Source organism: Bombus flavifrons, chromosome 14 (assembly GCF_040668555.2).
Source record: "Bombus flavifrons isolate JBK064 chromosome 14, iyBomFlav1_principal, whole genome shotgun sequence".
NCBI lineage: Eukaryota > Metazoa > Arthropoda > Insecta > Hymenoptera > Apidae > Bombus > Bombus flavifrons.
In genome coordinates, this window is record NC_138455.1 from 4,178,539 (window position 1) to 4,201,624 (window position 23,086).

The following is a 23,086-nucleotide window of genomic DNA, read 5'->3' on the forward strand; positions in this document are numbered from 1 at the left end:
ACATTTATCAAATTTATTTTGTTTGCGATGTCTGCGCTAACATTAACATGGAATTATCCAGCCAGAATTCATCGCCGTGTAAATCAGACTGCAGAAAACATAAATTTAATTTTATAGACCGTGGCCGGAGCTAACACTCCTTTTATTAAATGTAGAGCAACTTCCGTGAAGCAAATTTAGTACTGCCACACACGGAGGTTGCAACGTTCTATTTCATTTGAAGGAAGTTTTTCACATTTGCCTCAACAACGGCTGCGCGATTCACGTACATTTTCAGCTAACGTTACACGTTCTGTTTGCATTAGTTATAGTCGTGTAAAGTGATTTCATTTCGAGGAAGTAGAGATTCTCCGAAGCAGATCGCACGAAAGGAAACGAAGGAAATCTGTAAACGAGCCAGTCTTCGCGCACGTGATTAATGTTCATCCGTTAACAAGTGCAAAGACATAAAAAAAAGCGTCGGGTGGGCTAAAAAGTGTGCTTACACGAAGATTATGCGAGTTACAGGAAGGGTTTTAGATTTATTGCATAGTGTGATCTCGTTGCGTTAACACGTTCGTTCCTGATTTTCACGATTCAATGTAATCTAAGGTACATATTTTATGTTCCGTGTTTTGTATTATGCTCGCAAATTAGTCGTAAATTAAATCGTAAAATAAAGATGATAGTTAAATTTAGAATACATTGATTAATGAGCATTTCCGTATCTATTGCGTTATTAATCGGGTAATTTGGAATTTCAAAAAACATATTCTCTTGTATATTTCTCCAATGTTAGAAAAGGTTCAAATTATAAGGGCATAGGTATTTTGAAGTATCTTTTAATTCAATTAGAATAGAAGATTTCGATGTAAAAGGTAATTTTCGTCAAGATCTATTTCTATGCAAATGTTTATTTCAAAATCTCATGCATGTTTATTTTTCACACTTGTATCAGCATTGCATGTACATCGTAAAACTACGTATCGATTCGGATCCTAGAATACAATGAACGGTGGTAAAGCTGTGCATTCAAAAAATAGTAGTAAATTGTAAGAAGTTTCATTGCCTTCGTATTTTCACGGTAATACGAAAGGGAACAAGTTTTACGGCACGATATATCTAGAGTCGATACTCCGGAACACGTGTCACGGTATTTTCATTTTACCGGTAGCGTGTCGTAAAAAAGGATGAAGTTACAGGTAATCCTTTTCGCGATTGAATATAAAAAAAACATGTAGGATTTCCTTCTATTCCGTCGGTTGCTTCCTTGTTGCACGTATCACTTTTACGGTTTCTATATTACAAGCGGAAACTCTGTGAACATTTTTTGTTTACAGATTCCGGACAACTTTCCGTAGCGCTGTTTGTTTAAGCGTGCGTTATCTCAGGACGCCACGTGTACATTTTGCAACCCCACTTGCGGCGAAAAAAGCGAAACTCCCGGTTCCTCATGCCTGTGTATACCACCTACCTGCCTAGACCAATAAAACGCATCTAGGGTAGCTTTTTTACGAGGCTTTGCAGGGCGACACATGCGTCGAGCAACGAGATTTTTCTTCCCCTTCGCCTGCCCATCCTCCTATTCGTGTCCACCTTTTTAAGGGCATCGCGATAAATCGCAATATCGAATATGTTAGCGAGAATACCGTCTATGATGCAATTTTATATTTTTTCCCCCCTTTTTTTACGCTCTTCGCAAGGGCCATTTTATATTGGCTTTTACTCGGAATTTTAGTGCGAATTTCGGCGCCCTTCTTCTTTTTTTTTTTTTTTTTTTTAACAGAAGTTCCGTTTTTATGTCATTAATAGTAGATTATTGCGTGTAAAAATTTATTCCTCGTCTCCTTCGTATAGTGTTATTTTCTCGTTTCATTCGCCTCGTAGTGCAGGAATATTGGGAAAATGTACTTGGATAGCGTATGGATGGTAAGTAGGTATGAATGTTAGAAGAAACCCGGACTCTTTTTAATCCATTCCGTCTCAGTCATTTTTTGAACGACAGAACGTGTTCCAGAATTTTAGTTGAAAAAAAAGAGGACGAACAGCGAAATTGGTTTTAGCTTCGACATATCCAGCCTTTCGGGTTAGCATATTCATAACTGACTCTGCCAGGTACATTGCCATTAAACACGCTATATATCAAAAGTTTGCGTTGCTGTCGAAACACTTTCCGAACGCGAGCACCATTTAGGCATTTGTATCAATCTGTGTTATTAATACATCTGTAATGATATACCGATAAGACTGTTATATTCTTTCAATTGATCCTAAAGTTCCTTACGAATGACACTTTGCTCTTTCAATTCTTCGGAAGTTTCGTTTCGCTTTCAATCATTATATCTGTTAAAAATGAATTTGACACTAAGACCACTTACAATCAAAGTAGGAAACTTGTACCGAAGGGATCGAGAAAGATACTCTTTCAATGATCCGTTTACTTTACAAAGATCATTCAAGTGCCCAGAATTGAAAAAATCGCTATGAAGCTTACCTTTCTCAAAATTTCCATTCGTCCGAATCGCGATAAACAATGCAGCCGACGTTAATCGGATTTCAATACCTCTGGTAATTGCCAGGCGAGTCCCCGCCTCCGATTTCTACGAAAATCAAATCTCTCACGGTATAACACAATTTTCATCGATCGATTCGCAGATCCGCGACTCTATTTTCTCTAACGATGCTTCCTCCGGAACGAGTCTTGTTTTGAAAAATCGGCGAGCTAATTAAATGCTCTGTAATAATGATAGGAATGCCTCATCGACTACACTGGTCGCCACGTCGATCCGGAACACATCCACCGGTGGCCGTAAATAAAAGGGACAGGGCTATGCGAATGATAATTAACTACTTGACAAATACGCTCGGCTTTGGTGCATTCCATACGCCAAAAACCTGGATACAGAATTTGATGGTTCAAAGTAAAGCAAATAACGGCGTGCAACAGCGGTAAGGCAATTCGACGTGTACCACACGTAATGAACACGTTATAGGCATGCTGGATATCACGGTTACGAAACTGCGTCGATTACTACGACAGCGCTAATCACCGATTTTCACTGATCCGTCAATATCCGTGATTTTGTTGGTTCATTCTTGCCGTTTGGGTCTTTCGTTTTTAGTCACTCTTCACAGCGAACGGGATCAAACGTCGTTACAGGAGCGTACCTGTCGTTTACAGCGTGCAAAACTCAAGGGATTTAATCACGCTGCGAATTTTTACTCATTTTCGCTCGTATCGTGTTAGTCTATCGTCAAAAAGTTTATGTCTGAGAAAAATGTTAAAACATCGCGAGTACGCTGGATCTTTCTTGTTTCGGGTAGTCTTAATTAAAAATTCGAAGGACTCGTAGCAGGTGATTTTAATAGAAATTTCCGTCTTATAATAAAATATAATCCGTATAATATGATCATTCAGTTCGTCGACAATTTGTTACGTTCCGATAATTAATCTCCCGTTCGTTCATTCGAATAATCGATTCGTTTCACCTTTTAGGAATACCATGGAAAATACACAAAAGTTTTGATGGATCGACGAACAAAAAAGTTTCTCAGGTTGACACCTGTTTTTAGAAACTCAGGTGTATTCCATTACAACGTGGTTTGTAGTCTAGTACGATGGAGAAAATTTTTCCCGTGGTAGCTGGAATCAATTAGCCGATCGGTTGGCGGAGTACAATTTCGCGTATTTGCCTATTCCTCCAGGCGAAAGTGAAACAAATGTATTCCCCGTGTTTAATCATCTGGCCCGTTGTCTCCCTCTTCCCGACGTCAGCACCCATTGAGTTACCGGCTTAATCGTTACAATTCCCTGGAGGTCGAAAAAAAAAAAGTAAATTAGGCTACTTTTGCAGCCAGATTTGCGCCTGATTCACCAGACTGAATGCAATGTTTGTGAATAGTTCGTGAAACGGTACACACGTGTTTAACCCTTTCGCTCTATGGAGAATTGTTTGCCAGCGAGTGACGGAAAATCGATAACCCTTATCTAGAAACAATCGTGCGGGAATGGGGAATTTGATATGAATGTGAGTAGCGAATGATCGTATGTTAGAGATGCTAGGTTGGACTAATTATTTCAGATTAGGATCCGAGAGAATGTTGACTGAATATTAACTGAATATTAACTGAATATTAACCTGTAAAATATATCATCTTTTAATTAGGTGCTTTTATGATCACGGAATTAATAAAAGTTGATAACGATAAATCGTTGCCTATTGAGTCTGTTGATGTACAGATAGTCAAATACTTTCGTGAAGTTGGTGTTTTGTCTACAAGTATTCATATACTTTCGTAAGCTATCATATTTGTATATACATATGTATAGGAATTATTATGTCCAGGAGATTTTCTCTCTGATTTTTAGATATACATTTTCCTTTTTACTTTCGTGAAAATAAATTACGTCTAACAGTCTTAACTGTACGATATTGCGGTACAAAGATACCTACCTGCTGATCTCACCTATGAGATTATTGCGTCGAAACGATAAGCTTCCTTCTTCGTGATTGGAAAGCAGGATACGTTTCGTTGAACAATATTGCTGACGTGTCGCAAACTAACCACGTAAAATCGTTAAATGAAAAAGAATGTGCACCCCGATAAGGAAAATAGATCGCGAATTCATATCATCGAATCAAATTTTTATTGTTAAAATAAAATCGTAATTCGAAGATACCTACCGTGCGAAACACTGATAAAAAATATGCATATATTAGTCATTTTCCAAACGAATCGTTTGCAATCGCCATGAGTTACTCGTTGACATTAAAAAATGAATCGAATACGATAGTTTATTGAATACTAGGAATATTTTGTCGTGACACTCCAAAAATAATGTAAAATAGTGGCAGGGTTGCATTGAAATAAATAATCATACACAATGGTTGCACAAAAAACGTTAATATAATAACAATAATATATATATATAATATATATGCATGTATACATGGTTCTTATTAACAATTTCATCATTTTGTTTTCCCTAGACTACCCAAAAATGTCACCGGAGGTGACCAGTCGAACCCGTCTCGTTCCTCCGTTTGGAAATCATCCTTCGAACTCGTAATTTTTTTCGCGAAACGAGCCGGCTTCGTGAAATTTCCCCTAACCATCCAGCACTTTCGCCGGTATATGCGTATTTATAATATATTAACATCTTCTTTTTCTTCTTGGACTCGCACGTTTATCGCATAGCTTATCTAACGCAATTACAAAAAAAGTTTCCCTAAACCTTTTATTCCTCCTTATATTTGTATCTCCATCGGAAACTATATAATTTACATCAGAGATCCCGAAATCGACGTAGGACACGCGCATCCCATCCTAGTGGAATCGCGAAAGGTTCTTCTAACAACGTTTTCTACGATTCAGGGAATAGTTATAGCCTTAGAATTTGATTATTATCGTTCAAAGTGCATTTCACCAGGTTCGATTAATTGATGATGGTGGAAAGAGAGAGACGGTGCAAACATTTAGATAAAACGGGCTGCGTTTCGAAGGACCAATCTCGAGATCCCTGTTCTAAGATTATTACGTCTCTTCTTCTCTCTGCCCACGCGACAGAGGGTAACAATATTTTGTCAAAGTGGAAGAACGATAATACGTATGCATGTCCGTGGATGTGTGATATAGTATGTACAATTACGTGTGACGAAAATCAGGGCACCTAGGAATGACCGTGTTCTATTCGTTATCACTTAAGTTTCCCATTGCTGGAATGTAGAAAGATTCGAAGTGTTCTTATAGGGGTTGATCGATGCTTTACGACTGTCGTATCTTGTTTGATGAACTCGAAAGCTTTTCGACTCCCTGGAAACTCTTCGGAAATGGGAAAACATCAGAATGCCTGGCAGTGTACGGCGATAAAATTCGCAGTAAAAGTTTTCTATCGATACGGGACGATCTTTCGATTTCTGCTCTCCACGACAATGGTGTCTTTTGCGTATCTCTATTTGCTAGATATTTTCGTGTCTTTTCCCTCTTTTCTCGTTTCAAAACGGTCCAAAATTATCGCGCGATCTACTCCGTTGCAATAATATAAAACGTATCGGCTCGAACGCAACTACGTATACTTATCACAAGTTTAACTTGCTAATTCAAAAACGAATATATTTACAGATTATTATATATCGGTGAATAAAGGTCAATACCTAAAGTTTAACGACTCGAAGAGAAGAAAATATCATGGGAAATCTATCAGAATAAAATTTCCAGAACTTTAAGTAGAAATACTTGTATAGTTTAATATAGGCAGTTAGAATAGCTGTTTTACGTAAGTACAAACGAACGACGATATATCCTTTGAAGAAACAATTTCATATACACTCTGTTCAAAATAAACGAATAATAGTATTTACGACTGCAATAATGGCTAAATAACAGAGCTGCTTGCAAAATTCTACAACTACGAAACTCCAAGTGTCTCTTGAACCTTTCAGCATAAAAATTCGTACCTCACGTCGCGAAGTATATTTCCTCGGACAAACCTATCGTACTATATTAATCGAAGTAATCATACGTCATAATATCTGTCGGATAAATGTTTGTATCGGAATTGAACGAATGTATACGGCGGTAAGCATCGTTGTTCTCGATGGTTTGGACTCGTGGAACAAACACGAGAGCCGAGAGAACGGAAATAAGAAAGGAAGGGTACAGAACGGGGCTCGGGACGTGGAAGCGGACGATGAGCTAACAAAAGTCACGAAACTCGAAAGCACGCTTCCTCTTCTCGACGACATACGATCTCACGCACGCAACGGCAATAGGAAGAACCAGAGCTTGTGCTCGGTTCTCTTTCGTCGGGGTTTATTTTCATAGGCAAGCAAGGTTGAAGAAGCGGCGACAGTCGCCGCAGGAGAAAAAGCTTCGCGACGCGGAAGCACGCGAGCCACGGTGGACAAGAGTCGAGGGCGTGAGAAGGAAAGGGGGATGGAGGAAAAAAAATGAGGAGTGAAATTTTACGAGCCTTAACCCGTGCGGGCATGAACGTAAAGCAGCTTTACGACGTCTAGAATGAAAGTTTCATTCCGTGACGGCGCGACGGAGTCATCGAAGTAGAGGAAGCGGCATCGGGGATTAACTTGCCCGGAAACAAACTGCCGTTACTGACGCGAGTGTATCGAGGGCCCGATAAAAATAACGAATAGTTGCGTACGAATCGATTTTCGACCGAGGTTGGGGAAGGAGTGGTAATAAGCCGGGACGCGCGAAATACGGGTTGTAAGTAAAGAATGTAGGACAGAAAAAATACACATAAGGAATGTAAATAACTTTTAAAACGCAACTACCTTACAAGAGTAATTAATATTTCTCGAAACGAGTGGTGGAAATATTTGTTGAAGATAAAATACAGAAGAAAAATGCTTGACGATCGTCTTACCTGGACGAAGTTGACATTTTTATGGTCCTTTTTAGTCGGAGGACTATTCTTCAATCCTCTATGATGCGTAAAAAATGCTCATATTTATGAAAGAATGCTCTTAAAGCTTGATATATAAAAAATTTATCGTTATTGATCGCATAATGGTCCCTAATCATCCTATGATCATCAGTCCGTGTTATAAGCATTCGATAAATTGACAGATCGAATCGCAGTGAAAAATCTCTGAATGTATATCACGAGCTGAAGAATTTTCAGAAAAAAGCTGACTGAACGAATTTCAATCGTACGAAGCGAAGGAATCGCTTCGTGAATCTATCCCTTCGCTCTTCGAAAGGATAGTCATAGAGGATTAAAGCCAGACGTGTTCGTTGGACGGACATCCACGCCGCGAAAAAAAAAAAGAATCTACGAAGCAGTCGCTTCAGAAGTTTTTTCATGAAAGGAACTGTTGTCCCTCGAACAGAGAGGCACCGCCTTTGTCGGTACATCTAACATCATACGAGGAAAGTAATCTAGATGAAGAGTTTATCTCATGACAACGCTGGCGCCGAGCGATCGTTCGTCTTCGTTTTGCGTAGTTTTACCGTTGCGAATATGTTTGTCCTGGAAGAATCGAATAATCAAAGGAAATTTTATCAGTCGCTTTGTTCGCGCTGTTGTTCGATCGTTAAAAGTTTAATCGATAAAATGGTACAATATATAATCCAAACAGTTCTTGAATGAAGATTTAAGAATTTCTAGCAGGAGTAGGAAGTTAAATAAATTCTTTTTTAAGGTAGAAAGATCGAACTGTCTGGGACTTTGGAAGCGTACTGTGAAATCACTTTCACAACGCGCTTCCAAGCCATTGCTTCACAAATTTAACAGTGCTATTTTCGTTATTTTATACGGCAATCAGAAGAAGAAACTGTAGAAAACATTCGAAAAATCTGCAGATTGCTGACGATAAACTTGTATCACGGTATTATGGAAAAACAAAGAGCAACGTACAGCGATATTGTCCAAACATTGACACGATATTTCATGCGAAGCGCAAACACAAAATTAAATGTGAACATTCTTTGGTGTATCGCACGAACAACACACCTTTTAGCATACAAATTTCATCAATTGGTAACGGCGAGGTGCGATGAAAGAAGATACGAGGTGCACAAACGAATTCTTCGAGCTACGAAAAAATGAACGAAACACACACGTTGAAATATTTTTACGAAGATTCTTAAAATTGCGAGAAAAAGTTTGGATGCGTTGATATACGACCACACCAGACTGTGACATAACTTTTGCTAAAAATACGTAAAACAGCGGACGTAGTAAACATCTTTCACGATATATCAAAATGAAACACCGTGGGAATGAAATTGAATTCAATTGAATGTTGCAACAGCGTACCGCATATCAAATCGTTTCAACGGAAACCAGAAACTAATTTACACGGGTAATGAACGAATACGTGGACATAAAGTTTCAAACTCGAATCGTCATGTTATTAATGCAGAAACTAGTTTACACAGCCATTTTTAAACGCAGCGTGGTAACGGGCAATTATTTATGCGTTCGTTGGCCATTGACAGGAACGATTTATGGAAACTGACAGATTAATTCCGATCGTTCGAACATATTATACATTTTTAAAATTTCTTTACTCGTGTTTCAGCTAAAGAATTACCAGAGCGTGAATGAACATATAGATTCTTTTAAAAATTCTTTGATTCTAGATTTGCTACTTATATTTTTTGTGAACTCGGCGTGAAACTTATCCGACATGTATATCAAATTATTTCGAGACTTTAATAATTTATGAGACTCTACAGGAATTTACAAGACTAAAATATCATCGAATCGTTGCAGTGTTCTGTAACGATGGATCCAACAAGAGTTACGATTGAAACATCATCCGTAACATTGTTTTCTCCATCGTGGTCACAGACTGCTTGTTAAACGCGTGTAAAATCGTTGGTCGCATTTCGATTTACTTTATGTTCTCGCTTAACGTCAACACGTTGATTTTATCATAAACAAGCGTCGACGAAAGCAGAATAAAACAGTATAACTATGCTTGCAAACATAAAAACAGGCTTCAACGTTTCAGGAAGCAATGGGAATAGCGCTACGTGGAAGACTTGCGAACGGTCATTCGTGGTGCAAATCGGGTATACGAGGGTGGAGATGATAATACAATTGGAATGCGATGACAAACTTAAAAACGAGCAATCTTTTAAGGACGAAATTATTAAACGAATCGTATCTTAACTATCTCTTCCACAACTGGTTCGTCCAATTCGAAATCGGTTTCGTTTCTCTCGGGTCTTGAAATGGTGCAAAGACTTGATTCGTTTTCAGAACTTTGTTGAACGGTATAACGTTAATAAATTTTCAAACGTGATGAACTCTTTCATGGAGACCGCTAGGGACTCAAACAATGATACCGATTCGGAGGATCCGAACGAAGAAGAGAGTTTAATAGATTTATTGCTGTTTCTTCTTCTTCTTCTTGTTGACGGAGGCGTCCACTCCCCAAAGATCGTACCACGGTCCACAAGTATTTTTATCTCTTTCTCGATCGGAATCCCTACGGAGTTTAGTCCTGGGAAGAAGAGTCTTCTCCGCCACTGTTTGATCCTTTACTACGATGCAACTGTACGTGGACTCTTCGTCGGACGCCTCTGTTTCGCTGAAGTTCTGCGTCAATCCATCTTCGTCGTCCGTGTACTTTTTCCTCCTTTCGTTCCTCTTGGCCTCGTTATTTTCCTTCAATTCGGCCACGATCATGTTACGCTTAGCTTCCAGGCTACGTTTTCGCTCCTTCTCGATTATGGCTTTCCGCGAGACGTTCCCCATAAAGTAAGACCTCTCCTCTTGATGCATTCGATACTCGGACCTCTCGACAGTCTTTGGTCTTTCCGCCGGCGTAGGAAAATCCTCAAAGTAATCGGATTTTTCGGGCACGTGAATTCTTTCCGCAGGTTTTGGTTCTTCGTGCTGTGAATCGTTGGTAATGGTTACGTCGCTGTTCCTTTTTTCCAAACTTTGCCGAGAGTTGGGGCTATCACTCGGATTCTGCTTGCTGGTGTCGTCTGAATTCGCGTCATCTTTCGCTTCCTTCTTAATCATTTTCGGAATATCGACCAATGATCTGTGCTGCCAGAGTGCCATACCCTCAAGAACGTCGGAATCTCTCCTGAACCTCCAGAAGGACTTTGTTCTCTTCACGAGTTTCGGACTCTTGGAGTCGACGTCGAAAGCTCTACCTGTCTGTATCAAGTGTCCAACAGCGGTCGTCTGTCTTGGGAGCAGTGGTTTGCGGTTATCGTCCTTCAACGTGTTATTATTCGTATCGTTCTTCTCCAAGATTTGCTGTCCGTTCCTCTGGAACTTCTGAAGATTACTCTGACCGAGATTCTGATAGCCGTGCCTCTCGATCACCTTCGTCCTTTCCAGCTTCGTCTCAAAGTTCGACTCGTATCCGCGCTCTTTATCTACTGACACGTTTTCTCTGACGTATCTGGTCTCGCCATAGATCGCCTCCTCTTTGTCGGAAAATCTACGCTCTCGATAAAGGTTACGGGGGTCCGTTGGCCTCTCAGGAGCTTCTTCGGAAGGCGGTCTTGGTCTCTCGAAGCGGCGACTCGACGCCCGCTCGATATTCCTATTTCTATCGGGATTCTTCTCGAAAGTCCTTTCTCTTTCGTAAGTAGAAGTCTTCTGGGCCGCACTGGGCGACTTATCCAAGTATCGTTCCCTTTCTCGCTCGAACCTCTGCGGCCCGCGACTCCTATCGCAGTCGTTATACCTCTCGTACGGCGGTGGAGGTTGCTTCTCCTCTCTACGCTCTAAACTTCTATAATCGTTCCTTCGCTCTATAAACTTTGGTGGGCTATGCTCCCGAGCATACTTTTGCGCGGTTTGCTCTAGTTTCTGCGCGATATGTTCCACCTTCCTGCCAGTCTCCGGGATCGTGATAGTACTCTCGTCGTCGGTGCCCGAGGACGAGGCCGACGATGTCTTCTCGTTTTCGTATTTTGATTCTTCCTGAGCAACCGGATGATATCCGCGACGAGAGCTGCGCTCCTGACCATCAGCTCTGTCCCCGTAATACTTCTTACCGTCGTACTTCTGGTAATCGATCCTGCCAACGTAGGTATCGTCCTCCTCCTCCTCCAGTTCGATCTCGTCCTCCTCCGTCTCATCGTGTTCCTTCACTCTTTTCGATTCTCGACGATCCTGTTCCATTTGCTCGTTATTCCTTCTTGTGGACTTTCTCGATGGTTCTTCATTGCTCATAACCTTGCTTTTGTGATTGGAATTACCGCGACCACGATTATCGTACTCGTTTTTCTGCGATCTTTCTTGGCTCTTCTTTCCTGATTTTCTTGTCGGCCCATTCTCCATCGCACCACGGTCAGAGAAGTCTCTTCCATTTTTGCGCTCCTGAGTGTCGTAATGACGATTCTGGTACCTTGTCTCGCCATTCTCGTTGCCTTGATTCGCGTTCGCCTCCGCCCAAATGTCCATCGCGGTTCTGTAAAGATGCCAACTCTTCTCGTCCCTAGGTATCGTCTTCCAGGAATCGTTTTCCCAGTCCTTGTTGTTGGGCTTGTCGTCCTTCTGGTGTTGCTTCACCGCTTCGGTTATTCTATCGGCACGCGGCTTTCTTCGTCGTTGTCTGTGTTTTCGTGCGGGCTCGGGATGAGTAAAAAAAAAAGAAGAGAAGGGAAGAGAGAAAGAGAGAGAGAGAGAGAGAGAGAGAGAAAGATAGAAAGAAAAAAGAAGAGATGATACAGAGAATAGAGAAGAAAGACGAAGAAGAAAGAAAAGAGAGCGGAATAGTGCAGCATATGGAGAAAGAACCAAGAGCCAAGTACGTGGGTAGGATTAGTTATGCGGTTGTTGAGCTGTGTGGTCGCGGATATTGCGATATGCGAGGATGGGGAATATGGCTGCTGGCATCGTAGGAGCCCGGAGAGGTGAATGAGCCACCACCACGCCGTATTTTATTTCCATCGACCACGATAACGCATGCGGAATCTACAAATCAGGAGAGAAAACAACATCGTGACTCTGAAAACAAGCCTACAGGTTCGGTATCGAATGGATATTGGGTGTGATCACGTCTTTTTATTACTTTCTTTCTTTTTCTTTTCTGGAGAAGAGGTGTAAAATGATGAACGATACAATTGCTGATAAGAAATCTACATCTCCTTTTTATCGATTTTTCAAATTTTAGTCATCTTTTTTCCAATGTTACTCGAATCCTTTGAACTCGAAGTACAGATCTGCTTTTAAATCGTTCATTCCTTTTGCAATGGTACGCATCCGTATCTACGCAGGATATAATAAAAATAGTAGGAATAACTATTGACGAAGAAATGAGAATTTATTTGTAAAGATCGTGAACGTAATTCAGGAGCAAAGGACTAGGCATATCTTTAGATGAGGAATATGTAAAACTGGGAAAGTCTATGAACTATATACGCATGCACGTAATATAATATACATGTATTATCGAATTTTTATGGAAATGTTGAGAGATGAATAAGAAATATTTAATGGAAGGGGGGACGTTAGATTTCGTAAACAAAAGCTACGGTTCTACGATGTAATTCTATCTTTGTACATTTCGTTAGAGAAAAGATACCGGGAAGACCAAAATAATACAATTGATATTAAAATGAGAGCGGGAATAAAATACAAAGCTCCGAAGTTGACGAATCAAGGCAGAAGCGTTTCTACAGGTTTGCCAAACAATCATTAACTACTTTTGACGAGATTCTTCGATGAAGTATCTTCGATGAGATTTCGTGATGATCGCTTACCTCATGGCCTCGTCGTCGCTGTAGTCGATATCAGGCTGAGCCGGTGGCTCGTTTGAGAAACCGCTGTCGTTGCTGCTGTGAAGAGACGTGACGACTTGAGGAGGTGGCACGGGCGGAGCAGGTGGCTGTATCCTACGGCCACCAGCCAAAACAGTGGGCAAAGTGCCCGATGGACGGATCTAAAGAAGATCCGGCATGAAAGTTTATGAGATTTACATTTCGCCTTTTCGGTTAAACAAGGAAACATTCGTTCCCTCGAAAGGTACCCACATCTCAGAATGCATTTCGGCTTATTCCATCTCGGTTCGTATACTTTGTTCGCGAACTTTGCGATCTTTCTGTTTGAGAATCTTTAAATTCGTTACTATTTTACAAGTTCCTGGAGTTTGCAAATTTTATGGAACAAAGCGGGAATGAATTTGAAAATTCCTTTCAACTTCACCTCATCCGTCCCTCATTTCCCTAATTTAATTGTTTCTTTCATGTCAAATTGATACAAGAAAGTTAGAAGTCAATATAATGAAAAGATAAATGACTGATGCTTGTAAACTTTTTTATTTACAACGAAAGAATCAAATTTTTGTACAATCAAAATTGTGCATTATCATTCACTTTTCTTTATAAGTGACTAACATTTCTTTAAGAGACGGATGAGCGTTAAAAACTATATATACAGCTCTCTTTCGTAAATCCAAAGATTCTGATATTAAATATCGAATTACAAATCGAATTAGTAATAAAACGTATATGATAATAATATAATAATAATATAATAATAATGTAATAATATATAGTGGAATGAAATCCTCACCGGTTTTGTTTGACGTGCAGTAGGTGTCGCTAAATTGTGAGAACTGTTGCTATTCGGTACATTTGTAGGAGTGCCGGTACTGCTGTTATTGTTGTTACTGTTGTTGACGTTGTTGTTTCCTACTCCATGGAATCCACTCGACACTTCATCGATGCTCGGTGTCACTGGCGGTCGAGAGGGTGGTGGCTTACAGGGTGGAACTGCTTGCGGCTCCAATACGCGACCATTGTTTGTTCCGTGACTCGGCGATCTTCACATATTATCGTACGTTTGATTTTAGTGATAATGCTAACGATTCCGGCTAAATCGGAATAATTGAAGATATCAGGAGGAAAAGCATGGTTTGTTGGAGAGCATATTCTATATACTATGAAATATTAATCATAATAAGATGTATTGCTCAACGAACTACGTATTTATCATACACGGCAAATCATACGTTTTGTCGTTGCGCGATCATTATTTATTACTGTTTAAAATTGTTACATCATTCCAATTATCTCCGATTACACGACTTGTAACAATTTTCTAAGTTTTGTTTGCTGCGAAAAGTTTGTGTGACTCTGCCAGTCAAAAATTGCATTTAGTCTTCCACTGCCCCATATTTTACAATCGTGTGTGTATACATGATTGTAAATATGAAACGTCAATGCATAAAATGTTACTCATTAAATTTTCACGGTTCTAGTTTCAACAAAACCGTAACACATTGCTCGGTAATTGTTGTTGAATTGTGTTTATTTTACTTTTATAAATTGTGCTTGTTATTTTGATGGAACTTGTTTTGAAGTTATTAGCGATTTCCATTAAAATGTATGAAGAATATACTGTGTGTATTTTACTGTAAATATTTCCCTAGATGTTTCTTTATAAACTTTCCACTGAAATGAAAAATTCAAAGCTTCAACGAACGGAGTGTAAAAGAAGAGAAAAAAGACCGAGAAAAATTCATCTTGTTATATGATTGACTATCTAAGAGGATCGTTTAAAAGATTAAGGAGAAAATTAACATTTTTATATTGTGGAAATTTCTGGCAAAGAATGGGGGCGATAAATCACATATAAAAGCCTTTGACAAAGTTTCCACCGCCATATCGTAAATCGAGCATTGGAATAATGGGATTTAGGAGAGTAGATGCAACAATAACACCAAGACGAGTACGTTTAATGGGAATAGCTGCATCGATATCAGCCGTTGCCCGTTATCGTTCTAGATTAGCGTAATTGCGTTCGACCCGTGCAATTGTTAGCAACGAACATCGTAACAAGATCTGTTCAGATATCGTTCGGGCTACCAAAAGCACAGACTTTCCTGCCTCTGTTAACTTACCCTAGACTATCGTCGATAATAATTTCTGTGTATGCCAGTGGGAACCATCCGGAGCTCTGTGTGCGGAGATTCTCCCCAAATTGCCAGCCTTTCTGACGATCTCCTAATAAGGTAGTTTCGTGAAATAGAAATAACCATTTATGCTGCTTATTTGCTAGAAAAAGGAGGGAATATTGTGGCCGATAAGGGGTAAGGATTTCAAAGCACTGATTTATCTTTGCTAGCTCTTATACAGTCGAGAAGGTTACGCAAAGAAACAATATCATTTTCGTATAAAACGGAAATCTTTGTTATCGAGCAATTTTTATCAAGGCTGCTTCTTATTTGCTTGGAAATTTCTCAGGCATAGACGAGAAAGATTATTTATTAAAATGAGATTAGAGTATTTCGCGTGTTTCTCTATTTTCTGAATCTCGTGGTTCGTATTCAAATAGCGTTTGATAATGGCGAGAGCGTCGTTATTAGGATTTATTGTGTAAACGAATTCCAAACACATCCGACTAATCTGACGGGAATCTGTGTTGTGGTCAGACGGGGGATATAATTTCATGAGGAAACACGCGTATCTGGAAAGCGGCAATGTAAGCGTTCAGACATCCAGCACTCACCCATCAACGCAATGAGATCGCCCTCCAGGAAACTCAGCTGATTTTCCCCGGAGCTCAAATAGGCAAAGAGAGCCCTCGCGAGGGGTGCATCTCCCCAGCCACCGGAGCTCACCCCTGTGCCACTACCACCCCCACCTCCACTGCCGCTGTTGCGTGATGCCGGAGGCGCCATGGACCTCGGCCTTGGTGGAGTTTCTGGAACCTCTGCGAAATTTTGAGGAGGGGAGCGATTAACCCGGTTCATTTCTGTCGTAACTTGCACAAACCGTGAAGGGATTAGAACTCTGCACGCTTTCGAGTGGAAGGATTTTGGTCAATTAGTGTTTCGAACCTCTTCGCTTCTGTTTACGAGCACGCAGTTTACTACCATCAGGAAAAATTATCGAGACTAACCGCGAATACGAATTCGCTACTGGTCCACTTGGAACAGAATACACGAAATCGATAAAATTTCATATCGAGAGACGCGTTTCACGAGCTCGCCATGATTTTATTTTACCGTGTTCTCTTCTGGATAGAAGAATGGCGGTTGGCCAAAAACCATTACGTTCGAAATGAAATACTTATTTGAACATTCTTATGATATTCTTGTCCTTTTTTCCTTTATCTTTCTCTCTCCCTCTCTTTCTATAACACAATCAATTTTGCTCTCGCATCATTGCCAACGAATTTATGCGGTTGGCTTGCGCGCAAGAGTCTTGCTTTGGAAAACTTGTGCGACACAGGAAACGAAAAGTTTTACTTTATTTAAGAACTTGTTCGGTTTAAGGGGATCGAACTATATCTTCAGATGTGTTCGAGAAATTAACGAATCGATTAAATCGTTAAATTAATGTAGAAAATAATCGATGAATTTTATTCGAAGATATTTTGTCTCTCGAGTCTCAAGATTTTTTCTCGTTCAACGATACATATATAGATATTGAGTAACAGGATTTTTTCCTCGAGAAGGATAATGGGGAAAGTCGGAAAATTCGCCAGTGTACGGAACGGTGGACAAATGGAATTCGATATTCGATACAGCGAACTGTCTCGACTCTCTCCAACTGTTTTGCGAGCACTTCTCCACCCGATCGTGTTGCACTCGTTTGTTATGTGTTCAACCCCGACTCGTTCGAAACGCACTCGACCATTGGCTTTGGCTAAAATAAAACGGACTGTGGTGCCGTGTTTTCGCATTCTCCATCACTACGTAACATCTACGCGTTAGCATCACTCTGAATACGTGATCCGAAAAAAAATTTCGATTTTTCTTTAGCGTCTACATCTATGTCAGCATTTTTTATATTCATGAGTATTTAAATTTCGTTGTTGAAACTTTTCACCTTGTTTTCTCTTGAAAATCTCGAGTGAAAAATTCTGTAAAAAACGAGAGACTAACCTGGATCCAGAGATAATGTCGAAGCGTGTAGATTGGCCTCTGACCTTGCTCTAGACAGTACAGATGAAAGATGAGAAGTTGGACCTTGATAAGTGGCACTTGGCACATTTCCGGACGGCGGTCCAGGTCGAAGTTCCAAGCAAGAGCTATCCATGCTTCTGGTCTTTCTCAATTGCGAGCTCATGGTTAACTCCGAGCCACCGTTTTCCTCGTCCTCGGGCCAAAATGAAACTTGCTACAGTTAAAAAAGATGTTACTATTATTAATCGATGAAGAGGGAAACTTGCTAATAATTACTAAAAATCTCTCGTATCTTCTAAAGATGCACTTTATACAATAAATTTCGAGAAAAGAATATGATAGCAGAGGAATATTCCAAGTATCACTCACTCTAAGCCTGGAAGCGAACATGTCTTCCACGGATTGTGGTAAATATTCCCTAGTAGCAGCTACCTCGCGCCACTTATCAACCGAGGGATGAAGAGCAGCTAACGCGACCTCGTGAAAACTCGCATAATGTTTCGCCAAGGAGCATTGTCGCTCGAGAACAAAGCCGTACCTTCTTCGTTCCTGAGTCATAGCCTGAAAAAGAGGAGAGCACTCGATACTTTCTCATGTCCGTTCATCATCCTTTTTTCTTCGTGTCTGATCCAATTGATCTATTTACATCAACGTCAAAACTGACACAAATTCATTCCCTTCAATTAATTATCGTCTGTCAATATCAGCGAACGGGAATTCTAAAAAAGTGTCTAGATGCTCTGTATCCCGGTTTTTTATTTTAAGACCTCGTCCATTGCATACTTACATTCTTCAAACTCTGTTCACAAAAGGCGTCTAGCTTAGACTTCTCTTCCTCGAGAATCTGCATATTCTTGAGCTCTTTGTCCATGGCTAGTCCACTCTTGCTCGCGCCCCTTGACTTCTTCCTCTGCTTCTTCATCGTTGCCGCCGCTTTGCTGTAAGTTTCGGACCTGGTCTTGTGCTGCTGCAGAAACTTCTTCTGTTCGCTCTGAGTAAAAAGTATTATTGCATTATTCAGAAATCCGGCGGTCGCTTGATATCCTGACGCCGGTGGAGAACACTCACCTGGACGACCTTGGTGTCTTTCTCCAGGTTCGTCTCGAGGGGAACCAGTAGGTCGACGTAGAACGCTTTCAACTGAAAGCAAGCAAACGGCCGAGCTAGTAGAGTTCAAGAAAGTGGAAAATTTTAAAGCACGGAAGCCAGCAGAAGTGAATTCGAAACGAGCTTAGGTAATGAGGGACTTTTAACGTTTCCGTGCAAGTGCAAAGGAGCCACCCGTTTCTTTCGTCAGCGATGTTGCTGACAAGTTTACGAGCGGCTGCTTGACCCGTTTTTCAGCCGGTTTCGACGTTACGACGAACGCTATTAGCAGTTGAATACGATCTCGTAAAATTGTAGATACCCTTGATGCATTGTCACTTTTGCGGTTCTATCTTTATGGTTTAGGAACGTTTTAGAGACCCTTACACGTGATTTACCATCTTACGTTTTATACAGTTTTAAGTAAAATGTTATGGAATATTTAGAGGTTATGAACACGTTTACTGAGAGTGTGCAGTGGAAATGAAAGAAGTTTTTAAACTGAAATTATATGTACTTAAAAATATCATATATATACTATGATACTAATAATCATATTATAATATGGTACTAATAATATATATATCATAATACTAACAATACTATATATATACTGAAATATCAGAAATTTAATTTACAAGTTAATATGATGATAATGAAGTAACAGGAGTTGTTTAGTTTTTATTGGTTATTAGTAACAAGGGTCGTATTGTCTAAATTTCTCTAAATTTATCTAAATTACTTGTCTGTAACTAGTATACCAAACTTCAGCAAATATAGAAGAATGTAAGTTGCCTGGAGCAAAAACCAAAATTGCACATATACGTTCCTGTGCGGTGGACAAGGCAATCTGTCGGGCACGACGAAATAAAAATCAGAAAATCCATCCGCTAGAACCCACGCCGAAACGAAAACTGCGGAGGTGGCAATAGTCATGGACGAGCAACGTGGACACGAGTCGGTTGGAATTTTTTTTTCTTTTTTTCCGCGGCTTAATGGACATTGATTAGAGACAGCATTTCGATCAGAAATACATTTCCACGAATAAGCAACCTCCTATCGGTGGTCGATCGCTGTCCGTGAAAAGCGATCGTCGAAAGGGACGAGAAATGCGGGTTGAAGTGGCGCTGTTGATGTGTTGAAAAGATCTCGATGCAACCCCGACGTACTTTACGATCATTTCCCACCAAGGATCTATTGGCTTTGAGTAACGCGACTTTTTTTTTTTTAATTTTGCACGCTCGTATATTCTACTTGGAAAAGGTCGAGAACATTTCTTCAAATTTACGTTCGATAAAATTAAAAACATTCTTCCAAAATTAAGAGCAACCTAGGGTCAAATCGAGTTTCAACTATTGCGCTCATCTGTGTATCGATAATATTATTTGAGGATTATAACGAAATCTATAAAAATAGAAAATATAATTCTAGCCACGTAGTAAGTAAGAGTATCGATTTGAAAAAAAAATTTATACCGAATTGGAATTTATTTTTCTAAAAGAAATATATCTGCTCCCTTTCATGCAGGATCGACGTCCAAATAAATTTGAAAAATTCAGATTCGTGCGAAAGGTTTAACAGGAAAAGAATAGGGGAAAAAACTAGTAGAAAGATCAAGGGAGTATCGCCGACGCGGCGTATAAAATATTGTAAAACAACGTTATTTTTGCATTGCTTGTCAAACAAATCACACGGACTTTTTTCACGTGTTTCGTGACTCTCGAATCCGATGCAACTCTTCTTGAAGCGACGTAACACACGCACGGTTGATTTTATTTAAGCGTTTGACAGTTTTACGTTCGGCTTTCTCGTCGCTACGTAGAAGTACGTAGAGTTATTTATTTGTCCGAGCTTTTCTTTTTTCCTCGTTTCACCCCCGTGTATTTTTAACTATTCGATCACAAGCAAATTTCTCGGGAAATTTTTACACTGAGATACGAATTTTTCGGGCAATATGCTCCAAGCGAAATATTGTTCCCGCGAACATGTTTTGATTTACAAAGTCTCGGATTTAATTAAGCCGTTTGGAAACGAGACTCAGCTACGAAACAGTACAGTGCATTTTTAATGCCGCGTACGAAACTTTTACAGTTGACTTTACGATACATTTCTGGATTGCGTGTTGGGTTGCTTATTTCATTGTTTCGCCTCCCTTTCCACTGTTGCGTAGTATTTCTCTTTTGTTCTTTGCGATCGTGTGTCAGCACGTACCTCGTATGTAACAAAGGTAAAAATCGGAAGACCGTTGCGTGAATTTTCAATTATTTTCGATGGAACACGCTGCGAAAAAGATTCCTGCAACTAGCTTTCACTGCTTTGAAAAACACGTAAAATATATTTATGTATAAAAATACACGATACCTGCAGCCATGTACGGCGAATAAAATTTACAATATCATTCAGACGAAGCGTACTTTAAAAAAACAAGATATTTTGTTACAAACAAATCTGTTAGAAACGATATAAATTTTCTCTAAAATAATAAATAACAAATTCGGTTGCGTAAAACAAAAGGACCCATGAAATGAAATCGCGTTTCAACTAATAAATTTACAGCATCCAGGTTTTTAGGAAGCCACTCTTTAACAAAGAAAAACAGCTTTTGCATCAAACGCTCGACTCTTTACGTTTTCCACTATTTCATGCGAAGATTTTTTGAGTAAAGAAGGCCCGAGCCTCGATTTCTCTCTCATCCTACTTTCTTCTTCTTTCTCGCGAAACGCGGGCCAGAGGATGTAACCGGGGAAGCGGGCTTTTCAAGACGGATGTGGAAATCCAGTATAAAAAGCCGGCGAAGTCACGGACCTTCCGAGTCGACGGAGAAGCTGGCGCAAACATCCCTGTCTCTTTCTCATTCTCTGATCCTCACCCTCTGTGTGCAAATTTGAACGGCTGGAACTCGCGTCAGCGCCCTCTGCAGCGCGGTCTCTTCCCAACCTCCCACTCGACGTCTAGCTGGTTGAACCGGATGGTTTGCTTTCATCGAGCCGAATCCTGGGCACTTCCGGGTGCTATGCGTCAATGGAACGTCTAACGTTGCGGGAGTGCGAGTTTTACGTGGGCGTTTCAATATTCATTAGAGGGTTCCAGGGGAATTTTACCCCGCGTTTTCATCACCGCTTCTTTTTCGTTAGAGCAGACAAGATGATACGTTATAGCAGCCGCTTACAAGCCCCGTTCAATTCTCGACTCGCAATCGGGAAAGCGGATTACGGAATGTGATCGGTTTTTAGTTCATCTTAAAGAAAACGAAACGTCTGAGTTTTAGGTGTGTTAGATACGGAGAATAATTCGGTGCCTTATCGAGCAAAATTCAAATATTATTCAAAGGTAACGCACCCTTTTGTCATGAGCTATATAAAATTTTGCTATGCAATTTATTTCTATCGTGGCTGGGAGAATCTGCGAATTAGAGAACTAAAATTATGGCTGGAATTGTAATAGAAAACTAGAAGAACAAGGGAAGTAGAATTAACAAGAATTATAGGATAAATCTTCCACTTTAATTCCTGTAGCAAATCTAACATAATGCAGCTTGTATTATACGAACGAAACGGCTAACCGTGTAATGAGAAATTTCATACGCCTCCGTATTCACAAATGTATAACTATTCAACGAGATATTCAACAGAACGGAAGATTCATCGTGCTTTTTGTTACAATTTTCATGCTGAAACGTCTATGGAAACTAAAATTAATAGCACATGTTATTAGGAAGTTGGATTTTACTTCGATGATTTTACCGTATAAAATTCGAATGAAAGGTAGCACTGCTTCGGAAGACTCCATGGGGAAGTTAAAACAGGTAAGAGTTGAACAAGTAGTTGAAATTAAGAGTTGGTTGCGTCTCTACGATAGCATCTTTACGGAAATGTATCCGTCACTCGATACTCGTGCGCGATATAGAATTTATTTTATGCCGTTTCCATGTATGTTGAGGAAAGTTTTCAAGAGCGACGTCTCCGTCAACACTTTCGACTCGATTGCCATATCTTAGAACGCTCTTACCATTCGCGACAAAAAGGGAAAACAAGGCTTGTCGATTGGCTTCTTTCCAGCTAGGGACATTCTTCGGCAACCAGAACGAACAAAAAGCTCGCCGTATCGTACCTTTTACTTGGCAAAAACTCGAGACCCGTTAATATATCGGCGCGGTCTTTGTTGCTGATTCATCGCTTCGAGAAGATCCTTCCGTTGGAAAAACGATTAACGAGATCCCATGAAAATTCGTTCAAGTTACTCGACTATTCGTGTTCAAGGAAAATCCTGTAACAGCGATCGTAGTAGCAGACTCTCGACAAAGGTGCGATGTTTATAATGAAGTCTCAGCTCGAGAACTTTTACTTTTCAACGTTCACAGACTCGCAAAACTTTCCAGCGTACGAAACAGCCTCGAAGAGTCTTTGAGATCTTTTAGAATCGTGATCATTAAATTCGTAACTTGTTGCTGTTGAATGGACCGGTCGCGCGCGATGCGCTTTTCATTTCGTGTTTCAATTACGTTATTTATCGAACCGAAACTGTACACCTTTTATTATCAACTTTGTTGTCAGTATGTATATTGTATAAGAATGTGATAAAATTATATAATCCGGGGCGTTATAAAAGCTATGAAATTATAATTAGGCGAAAGTTGTATTAAAACTTTTCACAGTTCTCGAAGT

General features: G+C 40.0%; 1 protein-coding gene and 1 long non-coding RNA gene across 2 annotated transcripts in view; one reads left to right on the forward strand and one right to left on the reverse strand.

Moving 5' to 3' along the window:
* The window catches only part of LOC138187084 (uncharacterized), a 243,144-nt gene that overhangs the window by 12,009 nt on the left and 208,049 nt on the right, over positions 1-23,086 (forward strand). The window lies entirely within an intron of this gene.
* The window catches only part of IRSp53 (Insulin receptor substrate 53 kDa), a 162,536-nt gene continuing 145,685 nt past the window's right edge, over positions 6,236-23,086 (reverse strand). The window contains exons 6-14 of the mRNA XM_069127556.1: positions 18,405-18,476; positions 18,124-18,327; positions 17,706-17,897; positions 17,316-17,550; positions 15,935-16,138; positions 15,327-15,429; positions 13,997-14,246; positions 13,186-13,364; positions 6,236-12,035 (exon numbers count right to left, since the gene is read on the reverse strand). Coding sequence (XP_068983657.1) covers positions 9,839-12,035; positions 13,186-13,364; positions 13,997-14,246; positions 15,327-15,429; positions 15,935-16,138; positions 17,316-17,550; positions 17,706-17,897; positions 18,124-18,327; positions 18,405-18,476 — 3,636 coding nt within the window. The 3' untranslated portion in view covers positions 6,236-9,838. The remainder of the gene's footprint in view (positions 12,036-13,185; positions 13,365-13,996; positions 14,247-15,326; positions 15,430-15,934; positions 16,139-17,315; positions 17,551-17,705; positions 17,898-18,123; positions 18,328-18,404; positions 18,477-23,086) is intronic.